Source organism: Acyrthosiphon pisum, chromosome A1 (genome assembly GCF_005508785.2).
Source record: "Acyrthosiphon pisum isolate AL4f chromosome A1, pea_aphid_22Mar2018_4r6ur, whole genome shotgun sequence".
Classification (NCBI taxonomy): Eukaryota; Metazoa; Arthropoda; class Insecta; order Hemiptera; family Aphididae; genus Acyrthosiphon; species Acyrthosiphon pisum.
Window position 1 is genome coordinate 76111379 of NC_042494.1, and position 22009 is coordinate 76133387.

The 22009-nt window shown below is 31.0% G+C and overlaps 1 protein-coding gene across 1 annotated transcript in view; it reads right to left on the reverse strand.

Moving 5' to 3' along the window:
• The window catches only part of LOC100167238 (head-specific guanylate cyclase), a 343251-nt gene that overhangs the window by 123454 nt on the left and 197788 nt on the right, over positions 1-22009 (reverse strand). The window contains exons 8-9 of the mRNA XM_029487547.1: positions 18726-18865; positions 11385-11564 (exon numbers count right to left, since the gene is read on the reverse strand). Coding sequence (XP_029343407.1) covers positions 11385-11564; positions 18726-18865 — 320 coding nt within the window. The remainder of the gene's footprint in view (positions 1-11384; positions 11565-18725; positions 18866-22009) is intronic.

Below are 22009 nucleotides of genomic sequence, written 5' to 3' on the forward strand. Positions count from 1 at the left end.
GATTATGGAACGGCATCCGATCGTCGTTATAATATAATATTATCACGTGGAGGCGTTTGCGTTCGTTGTGGTTTTAAAAATCGTAAATTTAATGAACAGCGTTCTATTATTATGTAGCGTTTTTATGTACGACGTAAAATTATTATATTATAGTTGCATTTCAAAAGGTTATTGTTTCAGTTTCAAACATTTTTGGTAAGCTGGTGCGGTGGTGGTTTGTTTTAAACCTTCGGTAAAAATACGGTGGCCATGTTTTGTGCTTGAATAATAACAGTTTTTCATCAAAGTAATTTAAACATGGCATTATGCTGTACTCGTTGTCGTGTATATCACGTCATACCTGTTACATAATATTGTATTACAATAATAATAATAATAATAATAATAATGATAATATGCACTGCGACGTCTATTTTACACGTGTAAAATAAAATGTTGACTTTTAATTATTAACTCTAGTCTCTACTATAAACTAGGTATATACTCGTAGGTCTATACCAAAAGTAAATCATCGAATATTATTTAAATTTATTTTAATGTGTTCGTCGAGTATTTATCATAAAATATATTATGTAATAATAATATATGAAGGTATATAAAAATAAATACTAAAATCTGCGTAGTACAACACGGAAAGCCACTTAAAGTCATTCGTTATTTTATTTAATTCGTTTGAATTAAGAAGACAATTCAAATGTAGCTCGTTTTGTGCAACTATATGAATGTATATTATAAAGTTTCTCGTAGAGCAAAACAAATAATCATATTATAATAATAGTTTTACGAAGACATTTTAAAACCACCATCATATACACTTTTAATTTGAATTTTAGGCAAGTATCTACCTATTTGCTGTGTCTGTTTGAAATTATTATTTTTATTAATTGAAAAGAAATAAGAATGTCAAACATTTTCCCGTTATACTTTAAAAGTTTGAGAGGCATATCGAGTAAAACGAAACAACAGCTGTCAAATTATTTTGAAAATATAATTTTCATTTTATCTTATATATATATATATATATAGTACCTACCTATATACACGAACTCGGTAATCCATTTCAGAACTTTGTCCTAGGCTGCAACTTTTTTTTTTAATACCTACCTACCTTTGCAGGTATTTTATTCTGGTATATGAATTTTGTTTAAAACTTGAACCTATTTAAAAATTAGTTATTAACGCTATGATGCGTAGTTTTATTTAATTTTAAAAGAATACTTTGAACTCTTCCTGCCGTTATGTTTTAATAATATTATTATCTACTTTTCTTTTCAATATCACACTATAAAATAGTATAATATATTGAATTATACTTATCCGAACACAACATAAAACAGAGAGTATATAATAAATTGTCAGATAAACTGACGGCGGGCTACGGTGGTATTAAAAATGAAAAAGAAAAGTCGAGTAATCATCCATTATACGACGAGCTTGGTCGACGGAATAGACTAAAACAACTCACGGAGCTTAAAACCATTGCCTTAATAATTATTGATATCACGGACAAAGGGTGCCTATCTATTTTTAGGACGAACCATAATATACACTTAAGACGTAATGATCACGTCTGGTGGACATCGAGTTATATGTGCTTATATAAATAGCTGTTATTTCCGGTGAAAATCTATATGGTTGTCTGCGGTAACATCGAGTGATACCACTATATACCTATCGCAAAACACACATGTTCGCTTTAAACGTCTCTTGGTGCTTGCGATTTGATTTTACTGACAAAGACGTGAATCTCTGAACGAGACAATTATTATCGTCTGTTCCTTGACCTCGGCTGTCAAATTTCATGCGCACGCACGCATACGCCTGTAAGGGGAAATGTTAACCGTAATCTTATACCCTATATTGTTTAAATGTGAATATTATGCAAGCCCCGGGAAAAACTACAAGTTGTGTTATTTTTTATTTTTTCAAAACTATCAAATGCGACATACGTATTTTAAATATATATATATATATATATATAGGTACGTTATTGCTACAAACGTTTACATCGCTATATAGTATATACATATATTATTATCTTCAATGGGCCACGATAATATAATAATATAGTATTATCATTACATTGTATACGTGCTGGAAAACGAGATCGAAACATTGCGACAAACGAATCATGAATATAATTATTTTATACAATCGGCTATAACAACTTCAACTTACTGCTGAAAACCCGTATACGACCATTGTATAGGAATTCATATATTTATATACAATACATAATATAATAATGTTTTATAATATAGTCATAATAGACATTTTTTTTTTTTTACATTAACCGGCCAATATTGTTTACAGGAAATGCGAGGAGCTTACATTTTTTAAAACATCCAAGAACAGGTCACCTGCAGTCCTGCAGTTACTACCAGCTATCTAATTTACACTTTTCTAAGATTTTAAAATTGCTTGTGTTTTCAAAGATAATAGAAATGTCATGTTCACGTTAAAAAACACCCCCTTCTATATAATGTATATACATATTTATAATTTTATAATTAATATAATAAATTATTTTATATAAAAATAAAATTTAGATTAAATTAATACATTTGGATAAAAAAATATGAAAGTTTAACGCGTATATTAATATATTGGACATTTCAAACTATCTGAACTCTTAAATGTATTGTTAAATTAATTAATGACACGATTTGATTCAGTAAAAACATAATAACCAATGCAGATAATTAAACTAAAAAAAGTTAAATTAGTTAAAAATAATAATTATTATGCAGTCCGAATGATACCTTGTGAACTAATTGTGGAATTTGGCGCGTTGTTTTAAATTTCAAATATTAAAAGTTATAAAAGTTATAAAAAACGGAAAAAATCAAGTTAAACCAAATGAAATTATCTGCAAATAATCAGATAACAGTTTTATTCATCTAGATAAGATAAAAAGATAAGTTGTTTTGTCTATAGATAAGATACCTATCTAGTAAACGCACAACACTGATCATAATATTATATATAGTGTAACGACAGGTCACGACACGCTTTTGACGGTCACAGCTACATTCGACCACTTTAAGTCGAGAGTGCATCCCTAACCACTGTTTACACTGTTTATCGGACGTTAATTTGCTTATTTGTTTTTTACCACACGTTTTGATGAGTCAAAGATCGTGACCACCATCGGTGGTGGTAGTGGTGGTGATAAATAAACAACGAGCCAATTCAATGGTACACGATACGTGTCGTTTCGGTGCCAAAACGTTGTCAGCAAGTTTCCCGGAGGGAAAAAAAATCACCCATGTTGGACTGGACATGGCCAGGTTATCCAAACAATCAATACGGTTTTTATTTTGGAAATAAATATTATTTTTGCTTGTTATCACGATGCTGATATTATTATATATATTGAAATTTTAGAATGAAAAAAAAAATAATAGCATTTGCTCACTGCACATATTGTTATCATAGTTATAATATTATATCTAACCGTCCGTTTGATTTGCATGTTTTATACATATATATATATATATATATATATCTGTATGTATAAAATAAGATGTCACGACCGACTTAACAATGCGCACAGCCAAATTTATGTTGGCTAGAGACTTAGAGACAATATTTATTCGGTACTTTCGAACCAGGTGCACTTAAGAATCGATTTTTAAAAATTATCATTTTAAATTCATATTTATTTCATACATGGATTTTGTTCCGGCAGACGGAAATCGAATATTTTCTTGGATTACCTATATATTATATTATATATTATTTTTGGTTAAAATCGGCCAGAGTAATAGATAAATCACTAGTAAATATTACTGGCGTTCATAAATTGCAGAAAGTGAATATTTTCTAAAAGTATCGCTTATTCTATTAACATAACTATGTGTGTTTTTGGGCTGGGTACAGATATTTGTATTTTGTAACCGATTTTGCGTAACGCTTTATTTAAAAATGCAAAAATTACCCGATTCCCACTAGGTAGGTATATATTATATAATTAATGGTTACCTTTTAATACATAAAATATTTTATGATTCATACATTCTCTTCGATGTCGAAAATATCGAGTCGCGTACTACGTTTATGTCACACGATCATCACGCCTTTATGTTAAGCGACGAGTTTGTATGTTTATAACGGCCGTTTACAAATAGACTGATTTTCAATAAGCAGCAGACATACATAATCAATCGTTTATAAAAATATTCACTCACCACAATTTATGAATGCAATTTTATGGTTATTGTTATAATAATATGCACCGAAACGAATCGTAATTTAGCTGTTCAATCGTTAAAAACCCCTCTGAAAATCGAACCACCCCACAAACGTCTTGGCAGGTCATCACAAACGAGGAATATTATCGATTCTACTACAGTCGCGATAGTAATAATTTCTGTGTGGCTTCTTCCGCACTTGATCGATTTTGAAATTAACAGCCATTTACCGGACGGTTTTATGGGGGCGGCTTAGCGCTTGACCCGCAGCGTCGTCCCGTCAAACAGTTCCAACACAACACGGCTTGATTCATTACGAGTTTCAGATTCTCACACCGACGGGGTGAAATACGGGCGCAACCAAGTTCCGACCGAAATTATTTGAGCTCGACAGAATTCACACGGCGTATATAGGCACTGAGATACAATATTATTATTATTATTATTATTATTATTATTATTATTACAAATTTATTTGTTCATATTATATACGGGGTGATTTTCCAACGATGCTCACCCCCTTTCCTGACCGTTTTTTCCTTTAATACCTGATGAGTTTATTCGAATCCGGATTTTTGGAGTTTTTAAAAAATATCTAACTGAAATAAACATTTTTCAAATCCTTGATTTTTTTTTTTTTTTGCTTACCTATAAGAATAAGTGACCTGCGGCGATACAAACTTCTGTTGTTAAAACCAGAATCCTCCCATTTTTACTGTAAATTATTTAGTGGTTTTTTTTTTTTGAAAATGTGTTGCACCCGATTCAAAATCCGAATGAGTAGCTTGCTAGTTATTGAAATGTTTGTACTAAGGATAATAGTACATAATTATTGTTTTACAAAAATATGAAATAGATATAATATTAAAACTATATTTAATTTACTTTACTTGGGCCATTTTTACAAATTATTAGTGTTAATAGATTATTATTAGGGACTACAATGTTCAAATCATCATTGCTCCAATATCTTATAAACCCTTTACCCTGGCTCTTTTAGACTTACAAGAATACAAAATAAGTACTTAGAACACAAAGTTAATTAAAACTCAAAAACTACTTGTGTGAATAATGGTTCTGATAAGTTCGTAATATTTAAAAGATATATTTAAGTTCTGAATAATTTACAGTTGAAAAGATGGGTTTTATTTGAAAAAAACATAAGTCTGTATCTCTACAGGATACTCCTTAAGTAGTACGAGAAATCTCGAGAATTTTAAAATATGGTCTTTGAGTATTTAAAATCCAAAAATCAGTTTTTGAATGACTGCATTATTGAAGAAAAATGGGAGCGAGCATGTTTTGTGAATAACTCTGTATATAAATATATTTATTTGATTATTTATTTATATATTAATTTATATGTATAAATGACACGAGACAAGCCTCGAAACCAAGTAAAAATAGTACAGTTTGATGATAATTAATAGTATATAGGTAATAAGAAAATAAAGAAAGTACTCAAGAAACTCGGCTATTCAAAGAGTAAATGAGTAGTCCTCATTGGCGAGCCACAGCATATATTTCTATTATATTATTGCTATAATATTCTGTTGTGTGTAGTGCATATTATTATGAAGGACGTATAAAAAATTTATTATATATATTTTATTTTTATAAAATATTTTACGAATTATCATCGGCGTGTGTATAACAATTATTATAACTATAGGTAGGTATTATTGTATTAGGTTGGGAAAGTTTATTATCATTATTATTATAAAAGGTCTTTATAACACCGATATAATGTTTCCGGGTAAACTGTAATAATGTAATATTTTGTTATCGAATACGCTACAACGGACGTTAATCGTTTTGCGAAAAAAATATACATTTATTTTTGTAAAAGTAGACATTAGCTTTTTATTTCAGCTAAAAAGGATATTTTTCTATACATATAACCACTTCAACCGTTGTATACAACATTTTAATTTTGAAACCGTTTAATTAAATAATATTATTTACTGACAATAATAATTCGTAAATACATTATTAATTATTAAAATATTAAATATTATAAATACATTTTATTTTAATGATGCTCGTGGTTATGAAGATAATAATTACTATAGTAATGTGCGGAATCCATCAATTTATAAGAATATTATTTTGGGATTATAATAATATTACTAGCCCCTACGTGGAAACGAAAAATATTTTTAAGAATTGAATAATGAGAGTTGCATCCAAGTGGTTTTGTATGACCTACTTTACGTAATCCTTAAATCTTGTTTTTATGTTTAGCCAAAATGATCGATGACAAAAGAAAGTGCATGTTTTTTAGACGAAACGATGCATGCCAACTAGGATTATTTGTGCTGAACTTGAATCCTGTTTGCAGATATTTGATTATTCGAGTTTCCCCGTAACTGATATGTATATATATATATATATGCACACACAATTTATATTGTGCGGTGTTATAGGTCGTCGTAGGGATGTCTGCGTTGAAGTCTGATAGAATTATATCCTTTCAATTTACATAACTATGTATACTGTGTAATATATTATATTACATGGTATTATTTGGCGTCGGGTTATCATCGGCAAATAAGCAATACTCACATCACACACACACACACACACCCCAAACATTTTTCATATATTTTTCGTAAGCACATATGTAATATATATATATATTATTAAAGATTTTTAGATATCCCGATTAGTTTAGAAGAACAAAAGTTTGAGATCGATTAATAAGTAATAACCTTACGTCAAGGCGCAGTTTCCACCATGGTTTTGCGGTAACCTTATTATATTATAATGGTATTAATATTTTTCTTTTCGTCATCGTGATTACAATTACAGATAATAATATTATTATTATGTCTAGTAATGAATTAGTAATATTAATATTTGATAATTGGCTTCATACGAGTATTATGATATGAATTTTGCATGACGTTTGGTAGTTTTTATAATATTTAATAAATGTTATAATTAAATATTATCATCATGTGTAATATTAACAATATTTAAAAATGAAACATTAATATTGGAATCCTGCAGGGGTTATAATACTATGTAATATTATTTACACACACACATATATATATATATATATAATATACAGTTGAGTTTTTTTATTGATTAAACCAAAATACACTAACATTATATCGAGTAAAATGTTAAAGGGGACATCAAGTGTCTGCAGGTATATACAATCAACGGGAAAATGAGTCGATACAATCTAGTTTATTTTTAAAAGCACACACGTTTAACGTGGTCAACCTAAAGGAATGGATGATTATTTTTTATATTAATATAATATTTTATTATTTTCAAGCAACACAAGAATGCGTATAATGCGCTTATTATTTTAGGACAACGTTTTTATATCAGTCGAGTATAACTCTGGCTCGAGACGCCGTAAATAATGGAGTTGTCGACTGTATATCCGAGTGCCTCGGTCCGAGTTGCTTCCGCTATAACGACCACCACCACCACTGCCACTACCACCACCACCGCAAAACGGCCACAACGCAACTGAAGTCGTCTACTGAAAAGGTCTAAAGGATCTTAGAAGAGTTTTAACCCTTTATCTCTACGGCTTATTTTATGTGGGTCAGTAAATCCTTTAACTGCAAACGGCGCGCATATACGACGACGACTTAGCGCTCATACCCGTTTTCCGGAACCCATTTGCGATAACGTTTACACGGAGACGATTTTCAATTTGTCTGTCGGCGGTACAGCGCGATTTAACGGGACGTACGATCGTAATAAGATTATTACTGTAATAATGCATGCATAAATATAATGTATATGTGTATACTGTATAGTTGGTGGTACGGTGAATCAAAGGCGGAAGGATGCCTAAATCGTGAAAGGTGAAATAAAAAAAAAAAAAACTTCAGGGAAAACAAGAAAATCAACTCTACGAACGGACGCGTAGTCAGGGAATCGTGTGGTGCGCGCCTACAGTCACGATTTTCGTTTCTCACTTAAGTTTTCCAATGGGAAATTTACCAACAATCTTATAATTAATGAGCCATCTGAATTGGTGGACCATTGTATACACGTATAGTAAAATAATATATTATTCTAATACTACACCGACGACTACGAGATAAACACCCCCCCCTGCTTTCACGTTTATTTTACATAGCCGTGGTGTCATCAGCCGAATCTGTTTAATGATGGTTACAACTGCGATCTTAGGCTAAACTGACCCTACAGTTACAATTCGTAGGAGGATTTTATATTTTAGAATATTATTCTTTATAATACAAAAGAGGATAAAAAGTATGTAAATGTACCTTTTACGTGGTTTATTTCTTGTTATTTGAAAACGAAAAATTATTTTGAGTGTTGAAACTATAACATGTCTTAGTATCGGATTTATAATACAACTGATAAAATATTTTCAGAATAATAAACGCGAATTCCATATTTTATTATAAAGCCTTGTCGATCAAAATATGATACTATTATTTCAGTGGCTGATAAAATATTAGACACCATTAATCCAATTTTTCTAAACAAAATATTTTTTCAACAATTGTTCTAATTGTATTCAAACGTATAGTTTTACTGTAAATTGTAATTATAAAAACTAAATAAAAACAAATTTTTTTTTTATGATTTTATAAAAGCACATTTATTCAACTTAAACGATAAAAAAAACTGTACCTGTTTTTAAACTATACAGCAAAAAAAAAAAAAAAAAAACAATTAAAATTTAACGAGCTCAACTTATATTTACTTGAGATAGTAATTATGCAAAAGTGGTATACATAAAACCCGTACTGTGCAAATCATGTTCCGTCTATAGGGAGGGTGAATGGTGTGATTTGTTTGACTGCAATTGTTTTAATATTTCACCAGTGAAATTAAACCCTAACAGGAAAAAACCGCAGTGTATTAGGTACTGCAAGTTACCATTTATTATGAAAAGAGAACTATACTAATTGAGTAAAAAATTAATATAGTATACTGTACTTTTATTTTTAGAAAACTTTATATATTCAGACACAATATTATCTCATCGTATGCCTTGAATTATGTTTTGGAGAGAGGAGGGAAACAAAGTAAAATACCTAAAATATTTGTTGAATTACATTATAGATTATAATAAAATAAAAACAAATACATCTTATTTATCTATTGTGCCCAGAAATAGATGAATAGGGCTAAAGATAAAAAACACGGATGAAAAAGATTCATCGCCAATATATTATAACAAATAAGACACCTGTTGATATATTACGTTAATAAAATAATAACATATTATATGGTAGACACCTATATAAAACAATAATACCGGTCAGACTAGCTAAATATTTGGGGGCTTGAGGATGATAAGTTCTCTTTCACCACCTACAGTCACAAATCATGGTATTCTCTCTAATGCATATTTTAGCTTTTAATCATCAGGTAAATGTATACAGTTGTAATATAATTATACCACGTTACCACGAAACGATCGCCACGCACCACGGTTCAGTTTAAACATGACAATTATTATTAGTTCAAAACAACGCAGAGGCCTGCAGAAACTGGCAGTTGTATATTATTACATTATGATGTATTTTAATATAAAACTCGACTAAATACGGCCGTACTAAATAACTCGACCAAATACGGTGGCGGCAGCAGTGTTGTGGAAAAAAAATATAAATATAAATAATGAAAACAGACTCCTCTAACACATTCTCAGAATAAATACGTGAAACCGTTGTATAGGGTTGTAGGCGCAGTAATGTTCGAGTATATCAGCCGGTGGGAATAGTTGCCGGCTGAGGAGGTACGAAAAAACACCGGCAAAACATCATATCATCATCATCATCATCATCATCACCATTACATTTATTATTATTATTATTACTATTATTTATATTATTGTTGTTGTTGTTACTGCTTCTGTTGATCAGACGAAGTGGCTCGTCGACATAAATTCTTTACAAATCGTAACATTATATGTACCACCCGCTACGTCTGTTTTGTCGCGCACCATCGCAGGTAGTCGTCTTCGCCATGGTCGTCGTTTTTCCACGAGTGTTTAAACTACGTTCTCCCTGACGTCGATTCGCCGGAAATATCATCGTTAAAGGAATGTCGGGATGCACGCGATATTTTAACGACTCGATATAATATTATAGTATTATATCATATTTTATATTGAGCCGACTGAACAACTCACGACTTCACTCGTGAAAAAAAAATGAATTGATGTATAAATACGGCTCTATAGTGTGTCGGTGTATTTCGGTTTTAGTATACCTCAGTTAATGGGCGAATCGCCGTTAGGATTTAGAATAGGTACCTCGCTCTATGAACTAATTTCACTAAGATGGGCAATCCTCCTGTGGCAGATTGGATATAGCACTTGGTATATTTTCGAACGTCATTCAAACTACCCTTCAAACTTTACTGATAACTCTTGAGATTTTCATCAAAATCGGTCAAGTAGTTTTTGAGATCTCATATGTATATATACATTCATTTTTATATAATATATATATATTACAATTTTAGATTAGATAAAAGTCTATTTTATTTCTGTAACTAATGGCCACCTTATTACGCATATATATACATATATATATATTTACAATATACATAATAATATTATATATATAACCAACAAAATATTCAATTTTCGTGAGCCAAAAGGAAATTCATTATATTTTGTGAGTTGCCCTACCGATGAGGGCTGAAAAACGAAGCTATAATCCTAACCCAAGACTCAAGGACAATGAGTGCACATTTTGGTGTCGATTGGATCAGTAGTCTACAACTCTATAATAATCACCATTAATTTATAAATATTATACATATACCATTACACTATACAGATTACAGATAGATAGTATTATATAATATGCAGTCGAGAAAATGGATCGAATAAACTATGCTTGTACCTGTGTATTGTTATAATAATAGTTTTCTTATTTTTCTTGTTGTTTATTTTTATATGCACGTGGACGACTTAAAGTGCCTATTTTCTCTCAATCGTGTTTTTTTTTTGTGGTTATAGGTATACTATTATTAAGTTAGTAACACTATTTCGGTAACATATGGTAAATACAAGTATGTTAGGAATATAATATTTAATATTGCGTACCTCACGAATAAGTAATATTATTATTGTTAAATATCGATATTTTTTCTATCATATATACGCGAAGCCTATAAAACTAAGATACACACGCGTTTAAATACGAGTAGTGAAAGTTTATTCCATACCTGAGCCCTGGCTTGCTCGCCGATTAATATCACGTCTCTGGTAGCGTCGTGCAGTGGTATGTCCGAAATGAACAGACTTCTGCTGGTCAGACTGTCCAGTCCGTCCAGCAATGGTGAACCGACGTACAGTAACGACCCGGACTCGTTGCACAACACCATTTGACCTTTGAACTCCAGGCCCTACGATGGAAATACAGAAAAAAAATGATCAGTGAAAACGTTAGGGACGTGTTTTTATTATTATTTATTTTTATTGAAAACGCAGATTTTTACAGACGTGAGTTCAATGTTTAAAATCTAATACTCCGTCGACGAATCCGTTCAGAAATATTATCATCATTGTTGTGTATATGTGTTGTGTTATAAGAGTTGACTGGAAATTTGTATTCGTAAATCTGCAGTGTTTTTGCTCGTATATAGTGGTAAGTGTTGTACACAAAATATATAGTGCATAATATATTGTATCGTGTCGGTTAACGATTTGGATGTGCGTTCGTGAATACACAATGTTTCTATCCTCATTTATACGACAGTGATAATATAATATAACACCCGAGTGGAATATTTTCACTATACGTTTACGCCATGTGAGATTTCGTCTGCAGTAAGAGACACGTCTGTATATAATATTATTTGGTCAATATTGCAAACATGTAGCTCAAGAAAAGTGTATAATATAGACGCTGTATAATACCATATACCTAGCTACATAATATTTTATTACGAAAACCGAAGTTGCCGCCGCCGCCGTCTGAGTGCACGAAAAACATACTGCACTGTTGTATGGTAACGGGGGTAGGTGTTATATTGGTATTCTTTATATTCCCTCCCCCCTTTGCTTCTTCTGTATCCAGTCCCATATGATCGGTACCTACCGAAACCGATATTATTATTATGCGTCGTGTCATCGTGCGCACGCGGTCCTGTAGTTTTCACGACGATCTCCACGCGCGATTTTCCGCTGCCGTTGCCAGCTTTCGTCGATAACAACGCCTGAAAGTCCTATATAAAATATACCATGACAAAATAGGTAGGTATCATCACAGTTGTAATAGTGTTTTTTTTTCAATAAGCGCATCTTCTTCCCCTCCCCGGGCTCACGTTGTAGTTCTCCACTTCTGATTGGTTGATTTGTTTCTATGTTATGTATTATGTATGTATATATGATCGGCGGCCAATAAGAAGTAGTGAACTGTGGTGTAAGTGAAGTAAACAGCGGAGGACGCGTGTAAAAAACTCTGATTATACCTACATATTTTGCCGTGCTCTATACCATGACCGAATTGTGTACGACCGTCTCGTCCACGCATACATTTATCGGTCGACTTTATTCGATCGATTCACCGTTTATAGTGTCATCCGAATTTTATTCCAAAAGTTAAACCGACCTATGCGCGTGTATACTACACTAGACATAAATATTTTATACAAGACATACGAGTGGAACATTTTCACTGTACATACATTTATGTCGTATCAAATCTGTTTTTTCGATCTCCAGGTGAATATATCGGTACCTACCGCAATCAATATTATTATGCGTCATGTCATTGCGTGACTCTACAGTTTTTCACTCACGGATTTTATCTCACGGACTTCTCTGCAACCGTCGCCGTTTCCCACTTTCGTCACAAACAACGCCACGTTCTCTATTATAATAGTAATCGAATAACACTGTGCAACGTTTATGAATTAATCAGCCAACTTTGTTCTAACGATTCGCCGTTTATTCGGCTTCTCACGAATTCCAATACGTCGACCGAACTACGCCGCGCGTATCTCATCACTACGACTGCACACGGCTCCGGGGGGGGGGGGCACTTTTGGGCATCAATCGCCGTCCGAAAATAATTCGAATGTAAAACAGGGCTTGAAACCGATTGAAATAATTTCGGTATCGATTTCGATTTTGTATACCGGTTTTGAAATTTTACGATTTCGGTTTCAACTTAACAATACCGGTATTAAAAAATTTCGGTTTCGGTTTCGGTTTTGAATACCGGTTTCTAAATGTTTCGGTTTCAACTTCGCAATACCGGTATTAAGAAATTTCGGTTTTGGTTTCGGTTTTGTATATACCGGTTTCTTAAGTATTTTCAGGGTAATATGTCGTCTATACAATTATCACTCTTTGTTCCGGATTGTCAATTGTCATATATAGTATTTGCTAGTAACTTTAATTTATGTCATTACTATTTATAAAGCAACTAATAATTTTGCGAATAATGAAATGTTTATCAACACAATTAATTATGATCTCAATTTTATTATGATTATTAATTATGCGTATTAATGGAATTTACGTATTTATAAAAACACGTCAGTTAAAAAAAAAATAACGGTTTCCAATTTTTTCAGATTTCGGTTTTGAATTTAATACCGGTTTCCAATTTTTTACGGTTTCGGTTTCGGTTTTAAAACGGTTTATAACGGTTTCTGAAATCGGTTTTGAAAACGGTTTCAAGCCCTGAATTGTAAAACAATTATACCACTACCGCGGGAGCACGAAAAATAAATAATAAATTAAGAGTTCGTTTAAGCCGACGCCACGCGGAACGGATGAAATTACCATGGCCGCGGCGGTGTTTTACGTAAATGCATTTTCGAAATTCCTGAATTTGAATAATTGACCTGTTCGCGGCTGTAATAGACGTCGAGTAGGTATATATGCGTTGTACGGTGCCGGAAAAGGGCCACGTTTTACATACCACTCGCCGACGTTTTCACCGCAAATAAAAACCCTACCTGTATTAAGTGTGCACTATATATTTTATGCACGTGCGCATGTTACACGAACGTCTTGTGTAAAATATATTTAACATGTACACACACTATTATTAATATGAAGTACCTGTAGGTTCTCGAACTTGTTCGATCTGCGTATATAATAATGTTATTGCGTGTATAATATATTACATATACCGCACTCACTCGTTTCCAATAGCGAACGGTCCTTACCAAAATTACGCGTTGGGTACCTAACGTCCGTACATATATATTATAATATGAATGGAACGAAGAAATTCCGAAGGGCATTCAATCGCACGTCATTATTTCGCGGTGAATATAAAAATGTACCGAAACTTTCGTCGTAGATATTATGTAGTATATTATGTACCTATATATACGCGTGTACGATCAATTATGTTATATAATATACAGAATGTAACAAAAAGACATGACAAAAAAAAAATCATACTAGTTCAATGTATGACAAAAATTGTGAAATTTATATGGATAGTAAATAATTTAAGAATTAATATAGGTATTCATGTCAAAAATGATATTTTGAAAAATGTTACGTTTTAAATCAATTTAATCCAAAAAATATTGATATTAAAAAAAATTCTAAAAAAACAAACTACTTGACTTGGATAAATGTTATCGAAATTGTTCTTATAATCAGATTTACAAATTGACCATTTTGAAATTTTTCAACGAAATTGGTATCAAATTTTAAAACTTTTATTTTCAGTTCAAGAAATAAAAATTAAAAACGTATTCAAAAATGAGTGCAAGTTTAAAAAAATCAAAATTAAAATTATTGATTATAACAAAAGTTATTGCGTTAGTAAGTCTCAGTTGACAGTTATTATTTCTGTTATACCCTGTATATATTATGTATACTTAATAATATTAATAATACGTGTGCACAGAGGGTTGTAGAGACGAACGTTCAATAACCATCGTCGTTTAATGGCTCATCGTTTTAGAACACACTAATTAGATGAGTTTCCGACGTCACCGGTTATTTTCGAGTCGGTGCGTGTAGGTATTATAGTTCAACGAACCGCAGTAGTTTGGCTGATTTATTAGTAGTAACAGACCTATCTATATTCGTCGTGTATTATATAGTAGATATTACTTGACCATGCTTCCCTACAGTATTACTAATTTAAAATAATATGTTATCAGTGTGGTTGTTACAGCCAAACAGCAATTTTTAGTATCATCATGAATGTTGTTTTCGTTCGATCGGTTTTTCGCAAAAAAAAAAAACAAAAGTATGTACACTTTTCACTTCCAAAAACCATCCAACGACAGAATTAAATAATTGCTCTATAATTCATACATTTTAAAATTTATTTTTATGAAAAAACATGCCGAAATTATTAAGGTTATGTTATACTATATGTATAAAAAATCTTCTATTAGTAAATCAAATATTCTGTGTATACTGTTTTTGACCAATAGGTAGGTACAGATTCAAGAATATAATATATAAGATAATAATATTAAGTCTATATAAATATTATAATATATAGAAAGTTTGATTTTATATAAATAATACTAATTAAATAGGTTAATGGATAATATGCAATATACCTACAGAAGGTCCGAGTAAGGTTTATACTTTACAGTAAGCGTAACCCTAACTCCGTTATCTAACCAATTTGCATTAAGTAAATTCTCTTGGGACACCCTGTATTATGAAATTTATTGAATTATGTAAATTGTAAATACATAAATCCTACCATCCTAATTGTAACAAGTGACAAATCAGATTCACAAACTTCTTATTGATACAGTAAATCAAGTTCGTATTTATTTCGATTCGTTGGTTTATACTGTTAATTAAAACGCGGTTTTGGTAAATGATAACAAAATTATCAGCCCCCAGATGCCCATTAACTTGTTCGTTACCTTGGAAAAGTTTTGGAATAATCTACAGATTAACTCGTTTATATACTCTATGTTGCTTTAACATAAACTCAGATTAATTACATCTTTAGTACAGTTTCAAGGATAATTATCTTATATAAATATAAGAAACTAAAACCTGCATGAATTTAGGCGCACTGACTTCGTTTTACTGTTTTGTATAATATAACAGTACTACCTATTATGTCCACAGTGTTTTATACTATAAGTCAAATGATACTATATGCGTGTATAGAAATTATATAACATATCAAGTAAACTTTATAAAAAGCACACTAATTTTTGCAAAAAGTCTTTACTTTTTTAATAATAATATAAATATGATGATTGATGAATATCATTTTATTAGAAAAAATTTTTTTAGAAATAATTTGTTTCATTTTTATCGCAACATACACTTTTTATTTCATATTCCAAAGCAGATTATTAATTAGATTATTTCGATTTATACAAAATGTAGTTAATTAGATAAAAATATTTAAAATTTAATCAAGTGGAGTAGTGGGCCAACATTTTGGTTGTACATGAATATCACTACTCTGTCATCTAAACATATGAGTTATAACTAATTAACTACTCAATCCAAGGACTATGTTTATGTATCGAAATATTCCAAAAAATATTCTGCATAGGAATATTTAACTAGAAATGTTTATTTTGTTGTCCAAAAAATAATAAGTTATGCATTAATAATTGTACCTATAAGGAAACGCCCAATGCAGAGAAAATAGTTTGGAAAAAATTTGGCTGCAATTTCATAATGACATTATCTTGAAAACATTCTTCTCTGACAACTTGGTAATATTATAGTGTTTAAAATCTGATGTACTTTATACATAGACACCACATTAATTAGTGTGGTTAGTTTTGTGGTTGAATTCCGCTACATTGGTCATCAGAATATAGACGGAGACAATTATAATGTTGTGGTCGAGGGTAGAGCGTATCTATAATATCCTAACATACCATTACTCTTATATACTCCGTACTCCGGTGTCAACCAGAAGTCGAAACAAATTAAAAAATCACTACCGAATCATAATTAGTCGAAAACTACTATGTCCCAGTAATATAGTCGAAGTTCTTCATCGTATATCTGCGAGGTGCTGCGGCAGCTGTGGTTAAGCCCATAAACCGTTAGCTTGGCAAACCATAATAATATTATTTGACCGGGTGACGTTTCGTCAACGCATTCACCCTGGATCTAGACCCAGAGAAGACCACCGTAATGACTTATCAGAGCTTAATACGATGAAGCCGTGTTATTGTTGTACACAAAATAATAATTAAAAAATAAATAATATTGTATAAGGAAAAGCGCGATGCTGAGAAAATATTTTGGAAAAAATTAAGAAGCAATTTCATAATGACGTTATCTCGCAAATATTCTTCTCTGACAACTCGGTAATATTAAAGTGTTGAAAATCTAATGAACTTTATTCATAGACGCCACATTAATTAGGTTTTGTGGTTAATTTCTCGGTTGAATCTCGCACTACATTTGTAATCAGTATGTAGACGGAGACAGTCTGTAATGCGGTCAAAGATAGAACGTACCTACTTATAATATCTCAACGTACCATTACTCTTATACTCCGTACTTCGGTGACAACCGGAAGTCGAAATAAATTAAAATATCTCGATCGAATATAGCCGAAGAAAATCTTTGTCGTAGGTATATCTGCGAGGTGCTGCAAGCAGCTGTATAGTTAAGCCGATAATCCGTTCGCTCGGCAAACCATAATAATATTATTTGACCTGGGTGACGTTTCGTCAACGCACCGACGCTGGATATAGACCCAGAGAAGACCACCGTAATGACTTATCAGACCTTAATCCGATGATCCCTTGTGGAAGCGCGCTGACAGGTATTTGATTCACGCGGAGACTTGGTCTGGTGCGCGTAAACACGAAGAAAGGTGCGAAAACAACTGTAAAACCTGTTATTACTTATATATTATTATATTATTATTATTATTGTGTACACGAGTAATGGTTGCACACACGTGACGTGACGACACGTGACGTATATTATATATAGAACATCCGTTATAACTATTTATAATGGACAAACAAAAACTGTCTGACAGACGACAGTTATTATATTATTACATACAACGGCTACGATGTAAAACTATAATATTATTATTATACTGCTGCGGTCCGTCGTCGTTTTATTGATTAATTATTTTTTTTTATTATTATTATTAATATTTAAACCACGGCAAAAGTTGGTTTTTGCTGTGAGGAAGGGTACGGTTGGTTTGTACACGTGTATTTATATGTAGCGAAGATTTGTCACTAAGATACGGGTGGTTACCCATCCAGGAACTAGTGACATCGGCCGATGATTGACCTCAGAACACGTTTTGTGACTAAAGTCAACCATCGTGCTACATCAAGCCAAATTATATAATTTTATTTTTAAAAAATGTAATACATAATAGTATTTAAATCTTTAAAATATAATATCAACGCATTAAAAACAATTTAACCCTCAAAGCTATATGTGCTTGTGGTATAATATAATAATAATTTCATATTATACTATGATCATGATATTTTGAACGAAGTCTACTAGAGAGTTCTATGGGAATGGGTGAGTGTGTACCGATATAAGAAGGTAACTATATGGCGAGGGAAGATATAACCGTTATTTGATCGACAATGTGCGCTTACCTCGGCTGAATTGTGATTAAGCGGCTCGGGCAGGCACAGCGTCAACACGAACGGCGAGTTTGCCCTGTTCACGATACCGTCGAACGAGAGCCGAACGTTTTTCGGTCTTCTGATCTTGAAATACGTGTGAATTGATCGACCTGAGAACACAAAATACACGGTCTGTTATTACCTATATTATGACATGATGGCGTATAATATGTTTCATGTACCAGTGTGTGCCAGTGTATAATTATACCTCGAAATATGATTACACCTCGAAATCATAATATACGCTCACGCCGTTATGGTTGGATGTGACGTTTCAACAGTTCGTTTTATTATATTTTACATAATTTATAATTAATTATAATATTAGAGCGTTTTTTCAGGTTAAACACTCCGGTAAAAATAACGTTTTGTTAAATTATTATTCGACGGTAATCGGGTAATAACGTTGTAATTGAAACTTTAGTTTTTGCATTATCGGATTATATTCCGATAAACTATTTTATCACATAATAATTTGTAACCGTAACTAAAGACCTTTAAATTGGTTTAGGTTCTATGGTTACATTGACATTATAGAGGTTCTCATTCAAATGGGGTCCACACCATGGATATTATATTATATAACAATTAGATAGCCAACTACTATACAACAGCTATGCAATGTTTTGAAGTTGTTGTCGCCATTTGCCTAAACAGCGGTAATGTTAACATTTTATCATATATATATAATTATTATCATATTATAAAAGTGTAAAAATTACCGTTTAGGCATAGAGTGGACCCATAGCGGACACGACTTCAATACCAAATTGCATATAGTTAACTATCTAGTTGTTCTATGCGTCAACGGTTCACACTTTCAAATTTCGTGTAGTGTCTTGTTTTTTTATGATCGTGTGCCTTCATGTCATGCGTTTTTACTATCAGCTATATACACGGCTATAGATAGAATGGTTGCCCATCGACGTATGATTCTCATACTTGAAAAGTGTCTACCGAAATGAATCTCTATAATCAGTATAATTAAAGTTAAATTAAACAGCTGGAGACTTAAGCACTAGCGCTTATATGTCATAGTGGCTATCACGGAACTACAATTTACATTTGAAAGGTAATTGCATTTAGAGTCACTACAACAAATAAGCGCTAGAGCGTAAGTTTCCAGCTGTTTAATACTGATAATGGAGATTCATTTCGGTAGACACTATTCTAGATTCGTTGGGCAACCGTACTATCTTTAATCGTGGCTGTATAACAAAATTTAATACAAACGATAAGAATATTGTACCTGATGATAACACTTTATAATTTTTTTTTTATTTTTTTACATAATATCTGTAACCACACGGCCAAAAGTTGAATATTCAAGATTCAACAATCCCGTATTGTTTGGTTACTGTGGTATCGTGTGATAAAATAACAATATACCATGGTATACTTTAATTGAACCACGTGGGTCAGCCAATCAGAGAAAACTATTTTACACAACAAGACACGACATGATGTAGTGTGAACAAAATAAATAGATATTAAACAAAAATAATAGATATTTTATATTTTGATAAGATAATAACCGATATTAACCAGGTGCCCGTTAAAATGTTAAAAATGGCTGATTACGATAATAAAATAACCGGACCGATATTCGGAGCGCATGCGCAAAAGCTTGTTTTTTAAATAACGTTATCGGATTCAAACCCTTATTTTTAACCGGTGCTGTGCAAAAATTCTTTACTATTTTGTATTGTGTACTGTAATCACTAAATATGTGTGTCTTGTTATTATGTTTTTATTGAGAAATATAATACTATAAGAAACTAAGAAATCACTAATATTATCATAAATACAATACATTTTTAAATCAAAAAAAAAATCAGTTACCTATGGTAAATTGGTTACATAATAACATTATTATATTTGTTGTTTGCCTATACATGACGCCGTCCCAATAATATTGGTTAATGGTTACGTTTTTTTTCCACAATAAAATATTGTAACAATTAATTACTATCTAATTAATGGACCGTTATGAGTTTATGATCGTTATGTAATTGTTTCTTTTATTTTTAAAAAATTGTTTTGAAATAACACGTAAATACTAATTATTATTAAACAAAAATATATGTATTATTCACAAATCGACGTTTACATAAAATTCTTTACTTGAAAATATATATTTTGTCGTGAGATTTTTGATATTTGAATCACTATCACAAAGTTATTTCAACTTATAGAATAGCACTTATATTCCACGTAAAAATATTGTGTCCCTTCAATATAAAATCCTATTAAACTTGATGTTAATCAGTTCAAAATATTTAAGTTTTTTTATAATTCAAAATTCAATTATGTATAATTTAATCATTCTAAATATTTAAGCACTTTTATTCATTAATATTTATAAACACGTGTTTAATAAAAAAAAAGTAACTTTTAATTAAATTAGTAAGTATATTCTTTTAGTTATAAAATAATTAAATTTTAATTTTGACATGAATCATGTACCGTTTAATTTACCATTACAATATTGTTAATGTTCAATAAGTATTTGAAAATAATTAATAAAATATATGGATAGATTGGTTGGTATATATATTGTTAATGAGCATGAATAATATTATAATAACCGATAATTTCCTATTTCTAAATTTTTTTTTTAGTATTTAATTTAATATTTGTTTGAATTTAAAATATGTTATATGGCTATACATTTTTTATAGGATGTAAAGTGCTCATTTTCGTATTATATTACTAAAAATGTAATACTGTAATAATTATTTTTTTACTGTTTATTTTAAGTGAATATATTTTGTACATATAATAGGAATAACCCGTAGTACTTACATTAATATTGAAGGTATTTTACCTTGATTATGACTTAATAAGATATTATTATTAGCAATATTATCTCACACTAAAGCACGTCAGGAATTTAATAGTGTTACTGAAATACTTTAGCGCAGTGTTCTCAAACATGTGGTCTGTGAACCCTTCCAGTATGGTGTGCATGAAACATTTATATTTATACTCAAATAATTAAAAAAAAAAATTATTATTATTATTCAACAAAAAAACAATATAATATACATATTTGTAATGCTTAGTATTAAATCCAGTTACAGTTATATTTTAATGATAATTATGATCAATAAAAGAAATATAAGATAATTATGTTGTCTTAATTTATATTGTTTATTTTAGTATTAAGACGAGTAAAAAAAAAATAGGTGTTTTATCTTCGAACTTTTGAAGCCTTTTCAAATATTAGCTTGATACCACTGCAAATTCATTTT